The 18138-nt window shown below is 43.2% G+C and overlaps 1 protein-coding gene across 1 annotated transcript; it reads right to left on the bottom strand.

Annotated features, from left to right (window-relative positions):
• Nucleotides 1–4953: 4953 nt before the first annotated feature.
• On the bottom strand, nucleotides 4954–17076 carry LOC133964540 (retinoic acid receptor beta-like). Its single transcript, XM_062398693.1, has 8 exons — nucleotides 16760–17076; nucleotides 13497–13651; nucleotides 12700–12841; nucleotides 9333–9499; nucleotides 7704–7880; nucleotides 6975–7179; nucleotides 6735–6893; nucleotides 4954–6611 (listed from the first exon to the last, which is right to left on the bottom strand). The coding sequence occupies exons 1-8, from the start codon at nucleotides 16968–16970 to the stop codon at nucleotides 6487–6489; spliced, it is 1341 nt and encodes a 446-aa protein (XP_062254677.1). The 5' UTR covers nucleotides 16971–17076; the 3' UTR covers nucleotides 4954–6486.
• Nucleotides 17077–18138: the final 1062 nt, after the last annotated feature.

The raw sequence follows: 18138 nt of genomic DNA, 5'->3' as shown, positions 1-18138 counted from the left end.
ATTGTCTCTCTCCCGTTCTCTTTCAAGATCAGAGAACGTTTCATTGAATTTCTCCCGTTCTATTTCAAGAGCAGAAGCAATCTGAATGTTTCTCGCCTCCAAGATTGACCTTTGTACTGTCTCCTTATGCAGGGCATCTTCAAGTTGGGCCATGTCGTTCATCTTACTCTCTGAGGCTTTTAAAGCTTTCTTTTGCTGCTCGTTTTGTTTTATTTCCCTCAATAAGCGGGTTTTGTACTTCTGGAGTTTCTCTTTAAGCATGTTGCAAGTGTCTTGGTCCTTCTTGAGCTGGTTTAGAGAAAGCTCTCTCTTGAGTTGGACATCTTCAAGTTCAACTTGTAAGCTCTTTTTATCCAAAGCCAGTTGTTGATTTGTACACGTCAGAAGCATCATCTCTTCTTGGTCCTTCTGCTGCTGAGAGAGAGCGACTTCCAAATCCTTCTGGAGTTTATTGTTTTTGCCTTGCTCCTGTTTGAATTTCAAGGTCCAATGGTTATCTTGGTCAAGCTCTCTCTTGGGGCCATCCTCAAGTTCAACTCTGAGCCTCTTTAGCTCCAAAGCCAGTTTCTGATCTTTACCAGTCAGAAGCATCAACTCTTCTTTGTCCTTGTGCTGCTGTGAGAGGGCAACTTCCAAATCCTTCTGGAGTTTATTGTTTTTGCCCTGCTCCTTTTTGAATTTCGCGGTCCACTGGTCATCTTGAGAACGCTGTCTCTTGTGGTCATCCTTAAGTTTACCTTGGAGCCTCTTTAGCTCCAAATCCAGTTTCTGATTTTTAGACGTCAGAAGCATCAGCTCTTCTTTGTCTTTGTGCTGCTTGGAGAGGGCAACTTCCAAATCCTTCTGGAGTTTGTTGTTTTTGCGCTGCTCCTGTTTGAATTTCGCGGTCGACTGGTCATCTTGAGCACGCTGTCTCTTGTGGTCATCCTTAGGTTCACTTTGTGGCCTCTTTTGCTCCAAAGCCAGTTGCTGATTCTTACAAGTCAGATGGATCAGCTCTTCTTTGTCCCTCTGCTGTTGGGAGAGGGCAGCCTCATAATCCCTCTTTAGTTTGTAGTTTTTTGCCTGCTCCTCTTTGAGGCCAGAGGCCCACTGGTCAACTCTCTCTTGCAGCATGGAAATAGTATTGCTCTTGGCTTTGGAACTGTTTTTAAGAGTTTCGATACTGATGTGAAGGGATTGGGTTTCATTGTCTCGTTCAAGAAATTTCCGTTTCATCATAGAAAGATCCTCATATGCCTGTTTGAGTTCCTTAATTGTTTTCTGTCCTTGAAAGATAACCTCACAATTCCCCTTCAGCTCAGCTTTGAATTTCTTGACCAGCTCTTCTTTCTCTTTGAGATCACCCGTCATTTTGCTTATGTGCTTTTGAGGCTTTGCATATCTGTGCTCCTGGTCTTTCTCCGATCGCATAAGATGAGCTGTTTGATCTTTTTCAACTTGCTCCTTCTTCGAAGCTTTTGAAAGGGCGTAATCTTCTTTTCGCTTTCTCCTCAGGGCTTCTTTCCTTTTAGTTTCCGCTCTTGTTATTCTCAACTTCTCTTCAAGAGCAGCTTTGGCAGCTTTGTCCTTTTGGAGGTCTCTGTGCAGACCATCATAAGAACTTGATTCTTCAAACTGTGAAACATAGAACAAATATTGGTTTGTTGTTCATTCATTTATCTGCCTATTGACATGTTGTTTTATACTCATATGCTTATGTAGCCAAACAAAATTAATTATTAATTTATAATAATTAATTATAAAAAAAGGGAGTCAATAATAGTTAAAATATTAGATATTACACAAGATGTAATTATTATTACAAATATTTTGTGTATAGGGTGTGAACCTACATACACACTTACCTCCTCAAAATTGGAGCTGTAGAGCTCCTCTTCAATTACTTCCTGGATCTTCTCCTCTGTCTCCTCCTCAACCTCTTCAGCATTGGTGGTTTTTGGCATTTTCTGTGAGACACGCTGAAAGCTGATCTTCTCCTCTGTCTCATCCACAATCGACTCTTCTGTCTCCTCCTCCATCACCTCCTTGATCTTCTCCTCTGTCTCATCCTCAATCGACTCTTCTGTTTCCTCCTCAACCTCTTCAGCACAAATAGTTTTTGGCATCCTCTTTGAGACACGCTGAAAGCTGATCTTCTCCACTGTCTCATCCTCTATCTCCTCCTGCATCCCATCCTTTATCCCCATCTCTATCTCCTGGAGGTTCAAGCACTCATTCTCCTCCTCAACCTCACTGAGAGATTCCAGATCCTCAATCATAAAAACGTTGCTCGTATCCATCACTGTCAATTTCTCAATCTTTTAAAAGAGAAAAACTTGACTTGATTGAATTCGCTGTGATAAAACTTTGTATCCACCAACCGTGTGTATGGTAACTACTCTTCTTCTGTTCTTTGTTCGATGTTCCTTCAAAGACAAAGATTCAAGGACTGTTCTATTAAAGGCACAATGTGATGTCATCACTCTTAGATGTTTCTCTTTGAACCCTGCAAACACACAAAATGTGGCTCTTGATTAGGGTTGCAAAATATCAGGAATATTCAAGTTGGAAACTTTCCATGGGAATTAAAGGGAATATACGGGAATAAACTGGACATTTTGTGGGTAATTTTATACTAACTGTATTTACCTCGTCATATACAGACATAAATATAAACATTTTGTTTTGTCATAGATGGATTTGAGCCCTGAGGAAACTTTGGGCACTTGACTGTGAGGGTTGTGTGAAAACAGAAACAACCCACAAGGAACAGAGACTACAAAATAAAACAGGAAACAGAACACAGAGGCAATAATACACAAACTAAACTGACAGAACATGACAGTACCCCCCCCCCCTCAAGGACCGGATTCAAGACGGTCCAAAATGTGAACTGAGAGGGGAGGGAGGAGGGGGGAACCAGAGGGGGGAATACAGGAGATGCCTAGGGTCTCGGGCCGATGGCTTCGTGGCCTCTCAAGGGCAGAGTTCTTAGACTCGGGGGGGCGGCACCGTGGCCGCTCAAGGGCAGAGTTCTGAGGCTCGGGAGGGCGGCCCTGTGGGGGAGCAGGGACTGGATCAGGGACTGGATCAGGGACTGGAGCAGGCACTGGAGCAGGCACTGGAGCTGGCACCACAAGGACCTCCAAGGGGACAGTGAGACAGGAGCTGACTGCGACCCAATCGGGGCTTGAGGTGGCTTGGGCCCAGTCAGGGTTGGAGGTGGCTGGTGCCTCTGAGCAGACTTCTGGAGGGAGAGGCTTCCGCTGTGAATGCCCCCCCTCCACCGTCCACCCACCACACCAGAACCTTTTTGGAGGCTGCAGGGTCCTCCCCGAGCCCAACAGCCCCCCAGGTATCGGTCAGCAGATGGGGCTGTAGGCTGGTGCCTTTAAGAAGGCTGTAGAGGTGAGGGCCCCCCAACCGCAGGCCTCCTCTGCAGGCTTCGGGGTCCACCTCGGGCCAGGCGGGTTCCCTCAAAAGGGTTTGAGGTCGGGGCTGGAGGGTTGCGGTATTTTTCTAGTCTGTCCCACACCTTCACGAGGTACAGGACAAAATGGCTCACCCACGGCCGTTCTTTCAGCCATGCCTCAAACACTGAAATGTCCTCAAGAGTTTTAGCTTGGTGCCGGGTGCCTGGATCACACAGCTTCTCAACCAATAATAATGGGTCAGGTTGTACTGTCAGGGTTGTGTGAAGTTAGATGGACCCAGGAGCAGAGGTAGTTTAAAAAAGACAATTTAATATAAAAAGAGGCTTTAAATACACAAACACAAAACAAACACTAAAGGAGTTGAAACACTGAAACCACATGAACAAGAACAAGAGGGAAAAAACACAAGGAAACTTACAAGAGGCTCAGCATTTCAGGACAGGGATGGAACGCAGGAAGGGACCACACCATGGAACATCGACAAGAATGACAAGAGGAACCAGAACAAGAACAGCAACACAGCAAGACAGCAAGAAGCGCAACACAGCGAGAAAGGCAACATGGAACACAGCAGGAAAAACAGACAACCCGACCGCGGACAAGGGGAAGGACAGAGGCTTAAATACACACAGGGAAGGCAAGGGTAATTGTATGAGGAGTTACCGGAAAGTTTCCACCCCTTTGCAACCCTACTGTGGATTGAAGAAGATTAAGATCCATTTATTCATCCCAAACACGCAAAGGCACACTCATGCAGGTAAGGAAATTTAATCTCTACTTTTGACCCATCTGGTGCAGGGCACACAGAGCAGTGAGCGACCATGTATGATGCTCGGGGAGCAGATGTTGGGGGAGTAAGGTGCCTTGCTCAGCGGCACTAGACAGGGTAGGGAGACTGTTGGATTTTTGGACAGATCAAGCCAGGTTCGTCTTTTGTTGTCTCTCCGTGGAGTCGAACCAGAGACCTTCTCTGCCCATAGTCCAAGTTTCTGCCACTAGACCACCGCCAAGACAAGCCTTGAGACCCCCTCAAAGTCCTGAGACACATCTATACAGGCTGTTGCACCATCACTGGCAACAGGAAGGTAATCAAATCCTAAAAAAGCAACTAAACTGGTAAAAGCTGTCTATTCGTACAAATGTGATGTGACTGTGCTTATATTCAAGGAGAATGTATGATATTATGCTCTTACTCTACATGTATTTGGTTGTAAAGGTTGTTGTGAGAGAGAGGGAGAGAGAGAGAGAGAGAGAGAGAGAGAGGGAGAGAATGTGGTGAACTGAATATATATATATATATTTAAAAGCAGTTATACGTTCAGTGGACTAAAACTCAATGTGGACACAATGTACCGCAGTGCAATGCCTGCCACTGGTCCACAGGGGGCAGTGCGAGCCCTCTTCAGTGCAGCTGATATGACCTGAAACGACCTCACATGAAACACGAGGCGCTGCCTGAAGCATCAAGAGAACCGTGAATCTTCAAAGAAGCAAAATTACGACTTTTAATTAATAGAGCGACAAAAAATTTGATGAAATCTGTTTAGTATTATAACAAATGAATGCGTCGTGATAAATGATGATCGTAGATATAATATGTACACACAGTAGTTATACTATACAGCAGTAGACAAGGTGGAGAAAAATGAAGACATTCACATTTCCAGGTTGATAAATTTGCAAACATTTTAAAAATCATAGACATGTTTTTTGTAGTAGGCACAGATGAGGTGTTACAGTACATAAGATGCTGACTTTGTAATTTCTAAATGAATAATTCACACAATACTATTTCATTCTTTTCCATAAAACATTCTTATTTACGGCACAAAAGTCATTGAGTCCATTTGATATTTTACACCTGCTTTGCTAAAATCTATTATATGATGATGCCGAATATGTAGATTTGTGTTTTCTCACACTTCAGAAAACCACATTACCCATAATCCTTTGTCTCCTGTGATCAGATACTTTCTTAATAAAACTGCTGTTATTATTATAATCATTTCACATTATTTTATTACAGCTCTCTTTGAGGAGGCATCAAACACTGATGCGCTTCAGAAATTGGCTTTTTTCTTAAATTAAAATTGTTTTTAAATGTAGAAAACATTCATTGTATTGAGTCAAAGACATTATTAGCCGAAGCCGTTTTTTTGTGTCCAGCTGGTGTATTTCTTGATTACAGGCATGTTCAATATAAACAATCACGTAGATTAGAACCCAACCCCAAGCACAATATCATTTCAATTTGTTCGAACCCAGCGTGACAGGTTCAGCTGTAGCATGTATACATTTTCTATTCTAAAGCCTTTTTCTTACTTGAGACAGAGATTTCCAGCAAAATGCACAACCCTGCACAAGAGTTGACAACAATTCTGTATTTTAAGTATTAATTCGTTGTATTTTCAGGGTTCTTTTGTAATTAAATTTGACGTTTCAGGCGTCAACTCAGCTTCATCTGCTTGTGAACTCTGTTGATGCCATTACCGTTGATGCGTTTTATGTTTCTATGTTCATTGTATGCACCAAGAACCAAAGCAAATTCCTTGTAGGTGTAAACCTACTTGGCAATAAAATACTGATTCTGATGAACATTCACTCTTACGAGTAAAAAGCTAAATTTCCCTTTTGTTTTTACAAACGTGAAGAAAAAACATCGGGTACAAATATTCACAGTTTGTAAAAAGCTAAAATTCCATATGTTCACCATCTTTACGAGACTAATGCTAAAGACATTGTTACCTAATCAGACAAAAATGAATCCATGCAAATATAAATACAGAAAAAAAGCAGATCAGTGGTTACGAGGTGTTAAAAATGAAACTGATTAAAAACATTACTGCATCGTTCTCTGTTGTTTCCCATGACGTCTGCTGAGGAGTCTGTTCACGTTCACTGACCAAACCCTGAGGTCAGACTCTCACCTGCATCTGCACCTTATCAAGTGAGCGGCTTCTCTCAGGGGGAAGACGACGTATTGTTCTTTGAGCAGCTTCGGAGCGAGAAACCAGAGTGTGTCTGTGTGTGTCTGTGTGTGTGTGTGTTTGTATGTGTGTTTGTGTTCTGCTCAGCTCTCCTCCGAGACTTTCTTCTGGTGCTCCTCCAGGTTCTGCAGATCCTCCAGCATCTCCTCTATCAGAGGTGGCATGGAGCCTGGGATCTCCATCTTTAGCGTCACCACCCTCTCAGCACCTGAGGAGACGCACACAGACACACACAGAAACACAACACACGTTAACGCCAAAACCTGTCCTCATTAGATCAGGTGAAGAACTTTGTGAAGAACGTCCTCTCAGCGAGTCGCCGGTTTCTGACCTTTGGCACTGATGCTGCGCAGGTCGGTGATCTTCATGAGAGCCTTGGGGAACATGAGGGGCATGCTGGGTCGCCGCTTGCGGGAGTAGATCTTCAGCGCCTCCAGCAGCGGCTCCTGCAGCACCTCCACCTTCAACGGCTCCTCCAGGTCTTGTCGGTCTGAACAGATGAAGACACACAACGTTTTGCCTCCTGAGGTGAAACACATGCAGGGATTTGATGTGTGCGGGAGTTTCTTACCTCCAGAGACGAGGCAGATGGCGCTGAGGAGCCCGCTCTCCGTGTCGTCCATCTCCAGCGGCAGCAGCTGTCCGGCGAAAGTGAAAACCTGATCTGTGATCGGCCCGAATCCGGCGTTGTGGATCTGAGTGCGGGTCAGGGTCAAGCCGTCGGAGAAGGTCATGGTGTCCTGGTCGGGGGTGTAGCGAGTGCAAATCCTCAGGATCTGTGCGACGCGAGAAGAACAGAGACGGAAAACACAGGAGAAAAGAAAGACCGTGGAAACAAGGTTTAATTCATGGTGCTATTATTAATATTAATAACTTGTAGACACCAGGAACATCCGGAAAGCCTACATACATAAAAGGACATGTTGCTGTTGGAATGTGGAATAGTCGGGTGTGTCGGGTGAAGAATGTAAAATATCAACTGAGGTAAAGTATTGTCCCAGAACGCCTCAGTGAGGAAACGTGTGTAATGAGGAAACACATCCGAGCTTGTGATTGTATGTGACGCTCCCCCGCTGCTGTCAGAGTTGATGTTCAGGCTCCTGTGACTCACTCTGCCTGAGGGCTGCTGCTCGTCGGCCCACCTGTCAATCACTTTGTGTTTCGGCTGAGTGCAGAAGGTGTGACTCATATTTGTGAAATGACAGTCGCTCAGTTCGAGATCATAACACATACTGCACACGCCACTTATTGCAGATGTAGAAGTAAAGGAATGGATTTCCTTTGGAAGAGGGAAACGTACCAGGATGTCCAGACACGCGGCTTTGAGCAGAGTGATCTGGTCGGCGATGGTCAGGCCGGTGAAACCCGGCACTCGCTTGGCGAACTCCACGACCTTGATGATGCACTTGGTGGCGAGCTCGCTGAACTTGTCCCACAGGCCGAGGTCCAACTGGATCCTGTGGTCGGAGCTGGAGTTCTGGAGGAAGGAGACAAGATGGAGAATGTCTTAAACTGTTCAGAGTGGATGTTTAAGGGAGCAAGGATCCACAGAGACACATTTAAGATCTGTTGAAGACGTGAGGTGATGATTATGTCAGTTTAAAAGTTCAAAAAGATTTTAGAGCCTGAAAACTGGAAATCAACTTGATGACTGAAACAAAACAGTGACATTTATGATGTAAAAACCAAAACAATTAATTAAATAATACTAGAACCAAACATCATGAGTTCATCAGAACCTGATTGTTGACGTTAACCCACAGAAACATGTGTCATAATTTTTGATTTTATACATTTTACATATTTAATTTTGATTCCCACGTGTAGAAAACCATGTGATGGAGATTTAGCCCCAAACATGTTATGACTACGACTTCTCCAGTTTATTAAAATCATTTAATTTAAACAATGAATCTTTTTTAATCTTTAAAATCTTCAAATTAATCAAAATACACTTTTTGATGTATTAAATACACTTGGTTAAAGATCTGTCGTGATCTGAAACCAGGAAGTGATCTGTGTTTATGCAGAAGCTGTTCCTCATTATTCCGGCGTCATTGAGCTCATCTAACTCATTAAAACACAAACACCTGAGGTGAGGATTCCTTGTGTTTATGCAGAAGGACGCGCCCTTGTATGATTCACCAGTTTAATGTATTTCATAACAGTGGGAGGGCTCTGTTCTCTCATCGTGAAGGGACGAGCAGGTTTTCCTCTGTGTGGTGGATGCAGCTCTTTGGGGCTCGTTAGATGTTTGACTCTGTCCAGTGTTGATAAATCTCACAAAGTGAAAGTTCTTCTCACACTTTCAGAAACACGACAGCTACAGTGCGTGTAGATTTCAGTTAAATCCTCTCAAGTGGTTTATATTTCACATTTCTCTCACACTGGACGTGAGGCATGTTTACACTTCTGCATGAATCAAAAACGAGTTAGCAACAAGCTAAAATGTGAGGTTAATCCAATTAACGATATTTAATTGTTAGTTATCCTAAACACATTGATGTAATTTGATAATTATTGATTATAAGTTTGCATGTGTGTTCAGCCGCTGTGACATCGAGCTCTGACCTTTCAGGCTCTAAGTATAAATCACGTGTTGAGCTTTAAATGCCCTCAGACATCTTAAATCCCTCTTTACTACGGATCACAGACGACACGCCTACATTTCCCATGAGGCTTTCAGACTCCAGTAATCCCATGAGTGGAAGAAACGCCACAGCTTTGTGGACGTCTCTGCAAAACTCACGTGTAGATCCTGTTGTTTTATGCGATTGAGGTCTTGAATTAAAAACCAAACAAGAAACATGTGATCAAATCCATGATGCCATGATGCATAAAACACATGTGAATCCACCGAATCACTGGCTGGAGTCTCCACAGATTATTTGTTTACATATGAAGAGTCAGATCTGGTGTCACGACTCACTGTTGTGTATTTTCCCAGCTGGCCGAGGGCGGGGAAGGTCTCCGTGTGCGCTCTGCAGATCTTCTCCACGATCAGGCCGAGCTCCGACGTCAGCTCGTACGTCTCCATGATGGTCATCTTCACCGCCTCCTTCTTCCCCTTCCTCCTGATCCTGTCGTTTCTCACCGCTGCAGAAGGAGGACGACGCCGGTTACAAGACAATCAGGACAGAACTCAAAATATGAGTTAAATATGTGGTTTTAATTGTGTTTTCTGTTTATTTACAGCTACTTATGGTAATGTTTATGGTTAAGCTGTCAAATATCAAGCCTCAGTCACATTTCTGTGGCACAAGGGTTTGATCTCAGGAGATTCATCCTAATTCTATCATTCCCTAATATTTGCATTAACCCACATATAAATATCAGCGCCCTAAATAGGACTAAGCCATGAATAATTCCCTGAGAAAATTTGAATAAATATCCTGGATCCACCTGCACATCAGGATCAGTGCGTGAGCAGCCACAGTTTCTTCTTAGTCGATATTTCCTGATATAAAAAGACAGAATTAAATCCAAATGCTTTTACTTTTACCTCTTTATGCTATTTGGTGAATGTTTCTGTTTATTTGTTTTTGGTTGGAATGGTTTGTGTATTTTCTGGACTCATACATAGTAAATGAGTTCCTCTGCCTCAATGATAAACTAAAGCTTGTATTATGCTCAGTGCTCTACATCAGAGGACAAACAAAACAAACAGTAAATCCACCAAAGCAAGTGCACGAGGGCTTCAAGGTTCTTTTGTCCATAGTGTTTTTTGACTGTTACTGAGGCTCAGCTCGTTAAAAGCAGGTTAACTAGAACAGAACTGACTCTGAATGAAGCTGCTGATCTGAGTGAATCATCTGCTGCCGCGGCCGGGAGCACGTGGAGCCGGCGGCTGCAGCCCAAACCAGGTTTCATAATGGCTTGGGTAACAGTGTCATCACATTACAGTGCGTCCACTGACTTGGTTCAGGCGGCATCGCACATGTCCAGGGAGCCTCAGGATTACGCATCACCACGGCCTCTGCCTTCCTCACTGCGAGTCTCCTCCTCCTCCTCCTCCTCCTCCTCCTCCTCCTCCTCCTCCTCCTCTGCATGGAATGCCCTAATTCCCGGCCTCCTTGTGTAAACACCGCGAGTCAGCTCGTATTGCAGAGCGACCGCAGCAGCCAGGAAGCAGTTACATGGCATCCGTCTGCTCCATGTGATGTGCTGTATTTACGTAATGAGTGTGTGTGTGTGTGTGTGTCTGAGCGTGGAGGAGCAACAACAGGAACATGTGTTTGGGTGGATCCTCCTCTGCCGCCCTATCACTGCCACCGGCTCCCTGTGCGTAACACCAGCTCTGTTATCTGGGTCACTGCACTGCTGGGTTTGAACACCGTGTTTCTCGTGTGCAGCCGGGACGCTGCAGTGCAGCCGAGGCAGCTCAGGACCGGGGGATGAGTCTCCAGAGAGTGAAGAAGAATGATGTGAATTCAAGGAAAACATTGATTAATACAAAATGTTTGAGTTTAAGATGGTGGGGGACAAACTGTACGTCCACCCTCTGTGGTGCTTTCAGGTCAACACTGTTCTGCACGTTGGGATCACAGTGTTCAGAGCTTCGTCCTCTATCTAGGACACTCATCCCGTCGCAGGGAGCCAATCACAGCTGACCGGCGAGAGGCAGGTCACGCCCAGGACAGGCTGTCAGCGAATCACAGGGGCGGGTTTATGGAGAGGACAGCTCACATTCACAGACGACGGTGTATTTAAAGATGGACGACGTTAAAACTCACAATAAGTGAAGCCAAAGTGTCTCAATCGCCCCCCTGGTGGCTGGCTGCAGTACAGGCCATAAACCCTGCCTCCTCCATGTTAGCAGGTGGGACATAGGGGACCTATATGAGGAATATTAATCATTTCTTCCTTCAAGTTTTTTCTTCTTAACCTAAAAACAGGGCAGAGTGAGTTTACTCAGCTCTGAACGTCGTCTCTCTTTTGTCTCGCTGCATTCAGCTTCAATAACCTGCACCAGAGAAGATAAGAGCCTCTGTGAGGAAACGTCCATAAACAGCTCGCTGGTCTGAAGACACACAAATAACCGAAGGACGATCAGATGATGGGGTCAACCTCTGTGTCATGAGGTTGTTTCATAAGACATCCTGTTGATGATGTAACGGATGATGAAGAGATTTGATAAAAACTAGACTTAACCTCTGAAACACAGATAACAGCTGTGATTCATCAAGTTTTCCAAGTGTGGTGACTTTGTGCTTATTTCTGATAAATAAAGACCATTTTAACTTTTAAACCTTTTTAAAAAAAACAGCTGCATTGGCATTGCAAGATCAATTGTCAGGGCGACTAAACAGCCACACAGTTCGATTCCCGGCCGGTCGAACCATTGACTGAATATCTCTGAAGCTGTGTTCCTGTCGGTCCTCCAGCATATCACAAGACAAGATGATGTTTTCAGATAAATAAAAAGCAGAGATGTGTTTTTTTTGCCGTTTTTCTTATTCAGTAATTAAATTCTCTAATATCATAACACAATAAATATTTGTATTCAGGTTTTTATTGTCTTTGTTTCTCTCATGTCTCCGTGGTTTGATAAAAATAAGTTATGAAACACTAAGAAAAACCTGAGTGAATAATTCACAGCAACGACACTGACCTTTCATTCACCTGTCAAACGTCACCCTCTCTGAAAATCTACCACCTCAGAGGTCATGTTTACAGCCCTGTGAGTTTGTTTGTTTGTTTTTTTGTCTGTTTGTTTGTTCGTTTGTTTGTCAGCAAGATTACACAAAAATTCAGTGAGAGGACGGGACACGGGGCCAACACAGAAATTATGAAAGTTCGGCTCCATGGCAAAGGGGGCAGATCTGGGATATCTTCTCAGTATCTTTAACCTTGAGTTTTATGGCTTCTTCTTTTTGATGTGATTTTGAATAAAAATCCACATCTAGCAGATTTAAAGTGGTTTCATATGAGGTTCTCCCACCAATCTTCAGCAATAAATAGTGTTAGAGACCTTCATCTACCACCACCAAGTGGATTCAGTAGATAATCAACACTTTATATGAATCTTCAACGGTTGAATTGCTACATTCTATAAAAAAGAATATAGTAAATGAAAAGAAAAGAGCTATACAAATAAAGTTATTACTACTATGACAACATATTTAAGGGGCTGATGTCTATGAGAGTGTGAATTTGTCCTTAAAGGAAACAGCTGAACCTTGGCGGAGGAATCTGAGCTCCAATGAGGGTCGCTCACGTTCCCTCGAGGGTGAACGCCTTGTTCCCTAAAGACGCCCCGTGATCATCAGCAGAGTCAAAGAGTCTCGGACACTCACACTCCCTCGACATCCCGGCGGCGAAGCACCTCTGCAGCCGACAGTACTGGCAGCGGTTCCGGGTGATCTTGTTGATAATGCAGTTTCGGTCGCGGTGACACGTGTACACCATGTTTTTCTGCACGCTGCGGCGGAAGAAGCCCTGCGGAGGAACACGACAGGGGGGGGGGGGAAGACGTTAATGATTTAAGTTACAAGCAGTCGTGGGAATAATGTTCAAAACATCCTGTATTAATGTGTAATGACTACAAATGTATTATTCATGGATATTTTGATTATTTAAATAGAAAAGTGAAATTTTTAGACCTGTTGGTGGCGCTAGCGGAATGGATTTATTATATGGGAACAATGATTGGCTTCAAAATAGTGAGCAAATCCATCACATGGATCTTGTGATATTGATTTATGCTGTTTGTCAATGGCAGGAATAAAAAATCAAACAACATCATTGTGATATAATATGGAAATTCAGAGAACCCTAATAATTTAAATTTTCTTTTCTTGTCAAGTAAAATGTGAGTAACAGCAAAGTCTGATCAATTCCTTCTAATATCCGAGATGAAAACATGAATTGAATCATCAAAAATAAAAAACGTGGAAAACAAATGAGATAAATCTCAGAAGAAATGTATAAATCAGGTTCTGTGAAATATGGAAAAGGTCCTGTGTTTGTTGAAAGTTACTTCTAGCACATGTTGCTGACAAATGCATCAGAAAATAATGATAAAAATCCTGGACAACATTATCGAGCATCAACACAATAATAACACTGTGGTTTACAAACCACTGCACGTTACCTTGCAGCCCTCGCAGGCGCTGACCCCGTAGTGGTACCCGGACGACTTGTCCTGACACACGAAACAGGGCTTGTACGTGCGGGGGGGCGGCGGCGGGGAGGTGGGGCTGGCGAAGAGGTCGTCCGAGCTGGAGCTGGAGCTCTGACTGCCCACTGCTGCAAACACACAACATCACACACACATCACAACACTGGTGGTTCACAAGGGTAAAGACAAAAAGTGACACAACTGCGACACTCGGGGAGAAGACGACATGGATCTGGATGAAGAAGCTGCTTCCTGTTTACCTCCTGCACATGTGACAGGGGTGTTGGAGGGGGGGGGGGGATGCTGGAAGGGGGGGAAGGGGTGCAACTGTCTCATATCGTTAGACTCAGAACATTAGTGTCTCCAGGGAATCGACCCTATAACGTTTCATTGAGGCTCCGATCTACACAGCATCAGGCTGAACGACTGAAATATCTAAAGAGATGCATGAGACCGATGAGCCGGTGTAAACAGGAAGTAGATTGTGTCCACTGCATTTGAGTAAGTAAAAGTAAGAGCATGGATTTTCTAAAACATTTTAAAACTCAAACGTAGTCGTGTGGATGAATCCGGAGGAACTAGTGAGAAGAAGTCTTCAGTTTCCTTGAAGCATCACAGATCTACTTGGTTTCTTCCTTTTCTTTTCTTTGGCCACATGTTGTGTTCTGAATTCTCCTCCCTCCTCTAAGTCTGCCACTCTATCACCGCTTTAGCTCTAACCTCCTTTCTTTACCCGGCTAAATGTAAAAACTTCCCTCCATCAATCCCAGCAGGCAGCGCTCTCCCACTTAAAACCCACTTCTGTAATGGGACTCGCCCGCCCGGCCTCCCGCCGCCTCCCCGACCACCTCCGCCGACGCTGGCGGATAAAAAACAAAGGGAGTCATTTTGAAAAAGAGAAAGAGAAATTGTTCATCTCCGTCCCCTTGAACCGGCGGCCCCTGGTTGAACCTGGAATCGGGGGGTCAAACGTGGACTCCCCCATCAGGCCGAGCGCTCTCCCAACACCAGACAATGCAGGAGCATGCCACAAGCCCCGGGTGAGTGATGAGAGGCAGCGAGAGGGAGGGAGGGAGGGAGGGAGGAGGAACAGAAAGTGTCTGTGGTGGGGGGGGGGGGGTGCTGGAAGTGATGAGAGGGACGGGGGAGGGGGGGTGTTGCCCCAGCCCCAATTTAGTTGGTGTTGTTTGATGTGTGTCAAGGATTCAAACCTAGAAAGAATGTTTAGGGGGGTGTAAAACAATTCTCAAGGAAAGATAAAGTTTAAGAGACGACTCAGAGGAAGCAGCTGCTTAAGGTTTTTATTTAAGTGTAAATCAAAATAAAACCTTTATTCTGTGTTCATGAACTTTTAAATTATTCTAACTTCACAGACACATTAGTGCATATTTCTTGTAATCTGGGCATATTAAGTTTTATCACCAAAGAGTTAGAATATGTCATCTTAAAAACTTTTCTTTTTTTAATGGGTTTTTAAGTTATGGTGAATCATTTGTGGCATTGTGTTCTGAAATATCTTAATTTATAAATAAAATTTTATGACAACCCAAAAAATTCAAACCAAAAAACAAACAAAGAGAAAGGTATTGGGGTCAAATCTCTGTCAAACGTTCCAATATCTCATTGAAACTAATTTTAAACATCATATTCAAGTTGGACGAATAGATTTTAGTAGAAGACATTTGTCGGTAGAACCGTGCTATAAATAATATTGTATAACTTATAGGCCCATTTATATGAAGTAGTACTATCTTTACTTCTGTACTTTTCAAAGTACTCTTACGGGTCTTTAAAGTTTATTGTACTTTAACCGAGAACATCTTCCTCCTGTGGAAGTGTCTGGCTCTCCTCTGACCTCCTGAGCTAGTGACCGTCCGGTGAACCCACGGTGACCCCGACCTGACCGGCCCGTCCCGAGACACAGACCACCACCAGTCAACCAGTACACTGCACTGGTTTCCACTGCTTTCATCCACTTTCTATTAGTGAAACATAAAAGATCCTGCAGCAGCAAAGTCAACATGAAAACTGCCTCAAGGGAGAATCTAATACCTCTACTGACTCTATCTGGTTTTTACTGAAGAGGTTATAACACATTATAATGAAGCACATGCAGCTACAAGTCTCACTATTTTCCATTATTACAACTGTGTTTTTTCTATATTGATATTAATTATCTGTTTGCACAGCAGCTTGTGGATGTTCACAGGAGAAGTTCTACTTGTTGACAAATACATAAAAATGCATTTTTTCCCCCACTTTAAACTAAAGTTAAGTGTGTTGTAAACAATTTGCTGCTCGTTAATGGGTTAGAATCAAATAACTCAGGGACTTTCAACTAAAATGAGACGATGTGTTGACTTCATCCAGATGTGTAAATAAGATTAACTGAAACAATCTGAGGTTTGGACAAAGAAACACACGTTTGAACTGTGAATTTATTATATCACATTGTAATTTGAAGGTTTCCTGAAGGTTTTGAATGGATTTTTAAATTTTTCACTTTGTTTTTAAGCACAACAACTGATAATTTATACAGCTGAGAGGGTTAAACATGTAATTTATGCTTCAAAATGTTTTATTCCGTCTTATCTCGTCTATTTGTTCTAATCTACGTCTCTTTATCTCTGCTGTCAGTTTTATTTGGAGTCATTTGGATCTCAGATTCTTTCACTGTTTACATTTACACTGTCTCGGGATCGGCCTGTCAATCATATCTGATTTTCAACTAAACCTGCAGGAATGTTGCTCCTCATATTATCATTGATTTATTGATTATTGACAAGACCCAACAGAATGAGTTTATCCTGCAAACTTCAGCCTTATCTCCAGAACATGGCCATGTCCCTTTGGACCTGAATGTTAAACCTGAGGCTCAGTCTGATTCTGTCCAACACAACCAGACTTTAATGTGAAACCAATGCTATTTACTCAAAAAGCTGTTAAAATGGAAAATGCTAATGTTTTAATTATGTTTAGCAAAGATGTAAAGATTCAACAGACATGTGGCTCACGTCCTGATATTTTGACAATTTCTCGTTTCTTATCCTGATTTGTGCCTCACATTGTTATAAAAACAAACTCGAGATGGATTATTTTTCTGTTTACAGATAATAAACTGTTATTTATCTTCATGCACGTCACATTTTTGAAGTCAGGTTTTATATTTCTGTGCAGGAAAGCGTTGCAGATTCCAGTGTTAACCAAAAAAACATCATTTTCTATTTTCAACCTACACTGTGAGCACCGGTGCTGCTGCCAGTCCGACTCGATCAGCTCGGGGAAGAAGGCTGCCAGGTCCTGGTCCTGCTCCCGGTCCCGGTCCTGCTCCCGGTCCTGGTCCCGGTCCTGGTCCCGGTCCTGCAGTGCGCACACGGGGCTGGATGAGCGGTACAGGTCCATGATGACTCCGGGCGCGAACGACTGAAACTCCACATAATCGAACATGTTCTCAGGGAATCCTCCGCAGCTCGAGCTCCTTCTTCACTTCGGACGCAAACACAGTTCTATCGGTAAAACGTGAGCGTGGCGCGCGCTCAGGGGGCGTGTGCGCTCCTCCTGACGATCCGCAGACGCAAAGTGTCGGCATGTGGACGCGCAGCAGCAGAATCCAGCGGTTTGACGCATCCACATCTGTTTTAGAACAACCAAGTTAGATCCAGGACTTTTCTCCTCCTTCTCCTCCTCCTTCTCCTTCTTTATCGCCTGAACGTCTCGACCTGCTCGATGCCGGTTATGTCACAGGCAGCGTTGTGTTACCTAATGTATGCGCCTGAACTCTGCGTGAACCTCTTCCGCTGGTGACCTTCACATGACCCAGCGCGGAACCGACCTCAGCCCGCAGCTCCGACTCCAGCTCCACGCGGAGGTTCCGGGATAAAACAAGTGAATCTGAGGGAAACGACTCGTTTGATGGTTTGGATTCTGAACCAGCATCAGATGCACTGGGAAAAATAAAACACTGGGGAAAAGCACAACAGCTGGTAACAGACCAATTCATTAGATTTGCTCAAAATTCAAAGTTATATTCAGTTGAACTAACTGAGAACTTTGGTTTGAGCAACTTTATTTATACCAATTGAAAAAGGAATAAAGTCAATGTTGTATTTGTTGTTTTCTTAGATATCATAGCCGCTGTAAAAAATAGAAGTCCTGTTGACGAATAACTTAATTCAATAATGTTTCGCAAATTAAAAAACATATGTAACAATTATTCAATAAAAAAATGTCTTAAATCGACTCGACATCTGTTCTATATTTAGTTTTCTTGCAGAGATCAGAAGTTTGAGTTGTGATATGGAATCATACACTGACAGAAAACAATATTCTATTGACATACTTTTTAACATTGGTTACACAAAAGTACATTTGTTGTATCACGTTTTATTGATGAATAACTTTACTCATTAATGTGTTACCCATCAAAGTATTTTTTTAACATATTTATAACAATTCTTGAATAAAATATATAACATGAAATAAAAAGTACCATAAACATGCACTGCCAATCGAGGCTTTGTATAAAAAAAATATATATAATCTGTTAAAGTTTCCATGGTTTTTGATCAAACTACATAATTTATGTGATGTTCAGTGTAAAGTCATAAACCTTTAA

The sequence above is a fragment of the Platichthys flesus genome, chromosome 11 (assembly GCF_949316205.1).
Source record: "Platichthys flesus chromosome 11, fPlaFle2.1, whole genome shotgun sequence".
Taxonomy (NCBI): Eukaryota; Metazoa; Chordata; class Actinopteri; order Pleuronectiformes; family Pleuronectidae; genus Platichthys; species Platichthys flesus.
This window is presented reverse-complemented; position numbering and strand designations above follow the sequence as displayed.

What these genes read in the sequence shown, in the direction of transcription:
- LOC133964540 (XM_062398693.1), bottom strand. Translation starts at nt 16,970, where the DNA reads ATGTTCGATTATGTGGAGTTTCAGTCGTTCGCGCCCGGAGTCATCATG. An exon ending in CGCCGGGATGTCGAGGGAGT is followed by an intron (nt 9,500 to 12,699) that starts GTGAGTGTCCGA and finishes CTCCTTCTGCAG; the next exon opens with CGGTGAGAAACGACAGGATC. An exon ending in GCGCAGCATCAGTGCCAAAG is followed by an intron (nt 6,612 to 6,734) that starts GTCAGAAACCGG and finishes GCGTCTCCTCAG; the next exon opens with GTGCTGAGAGGGTGGTGACG.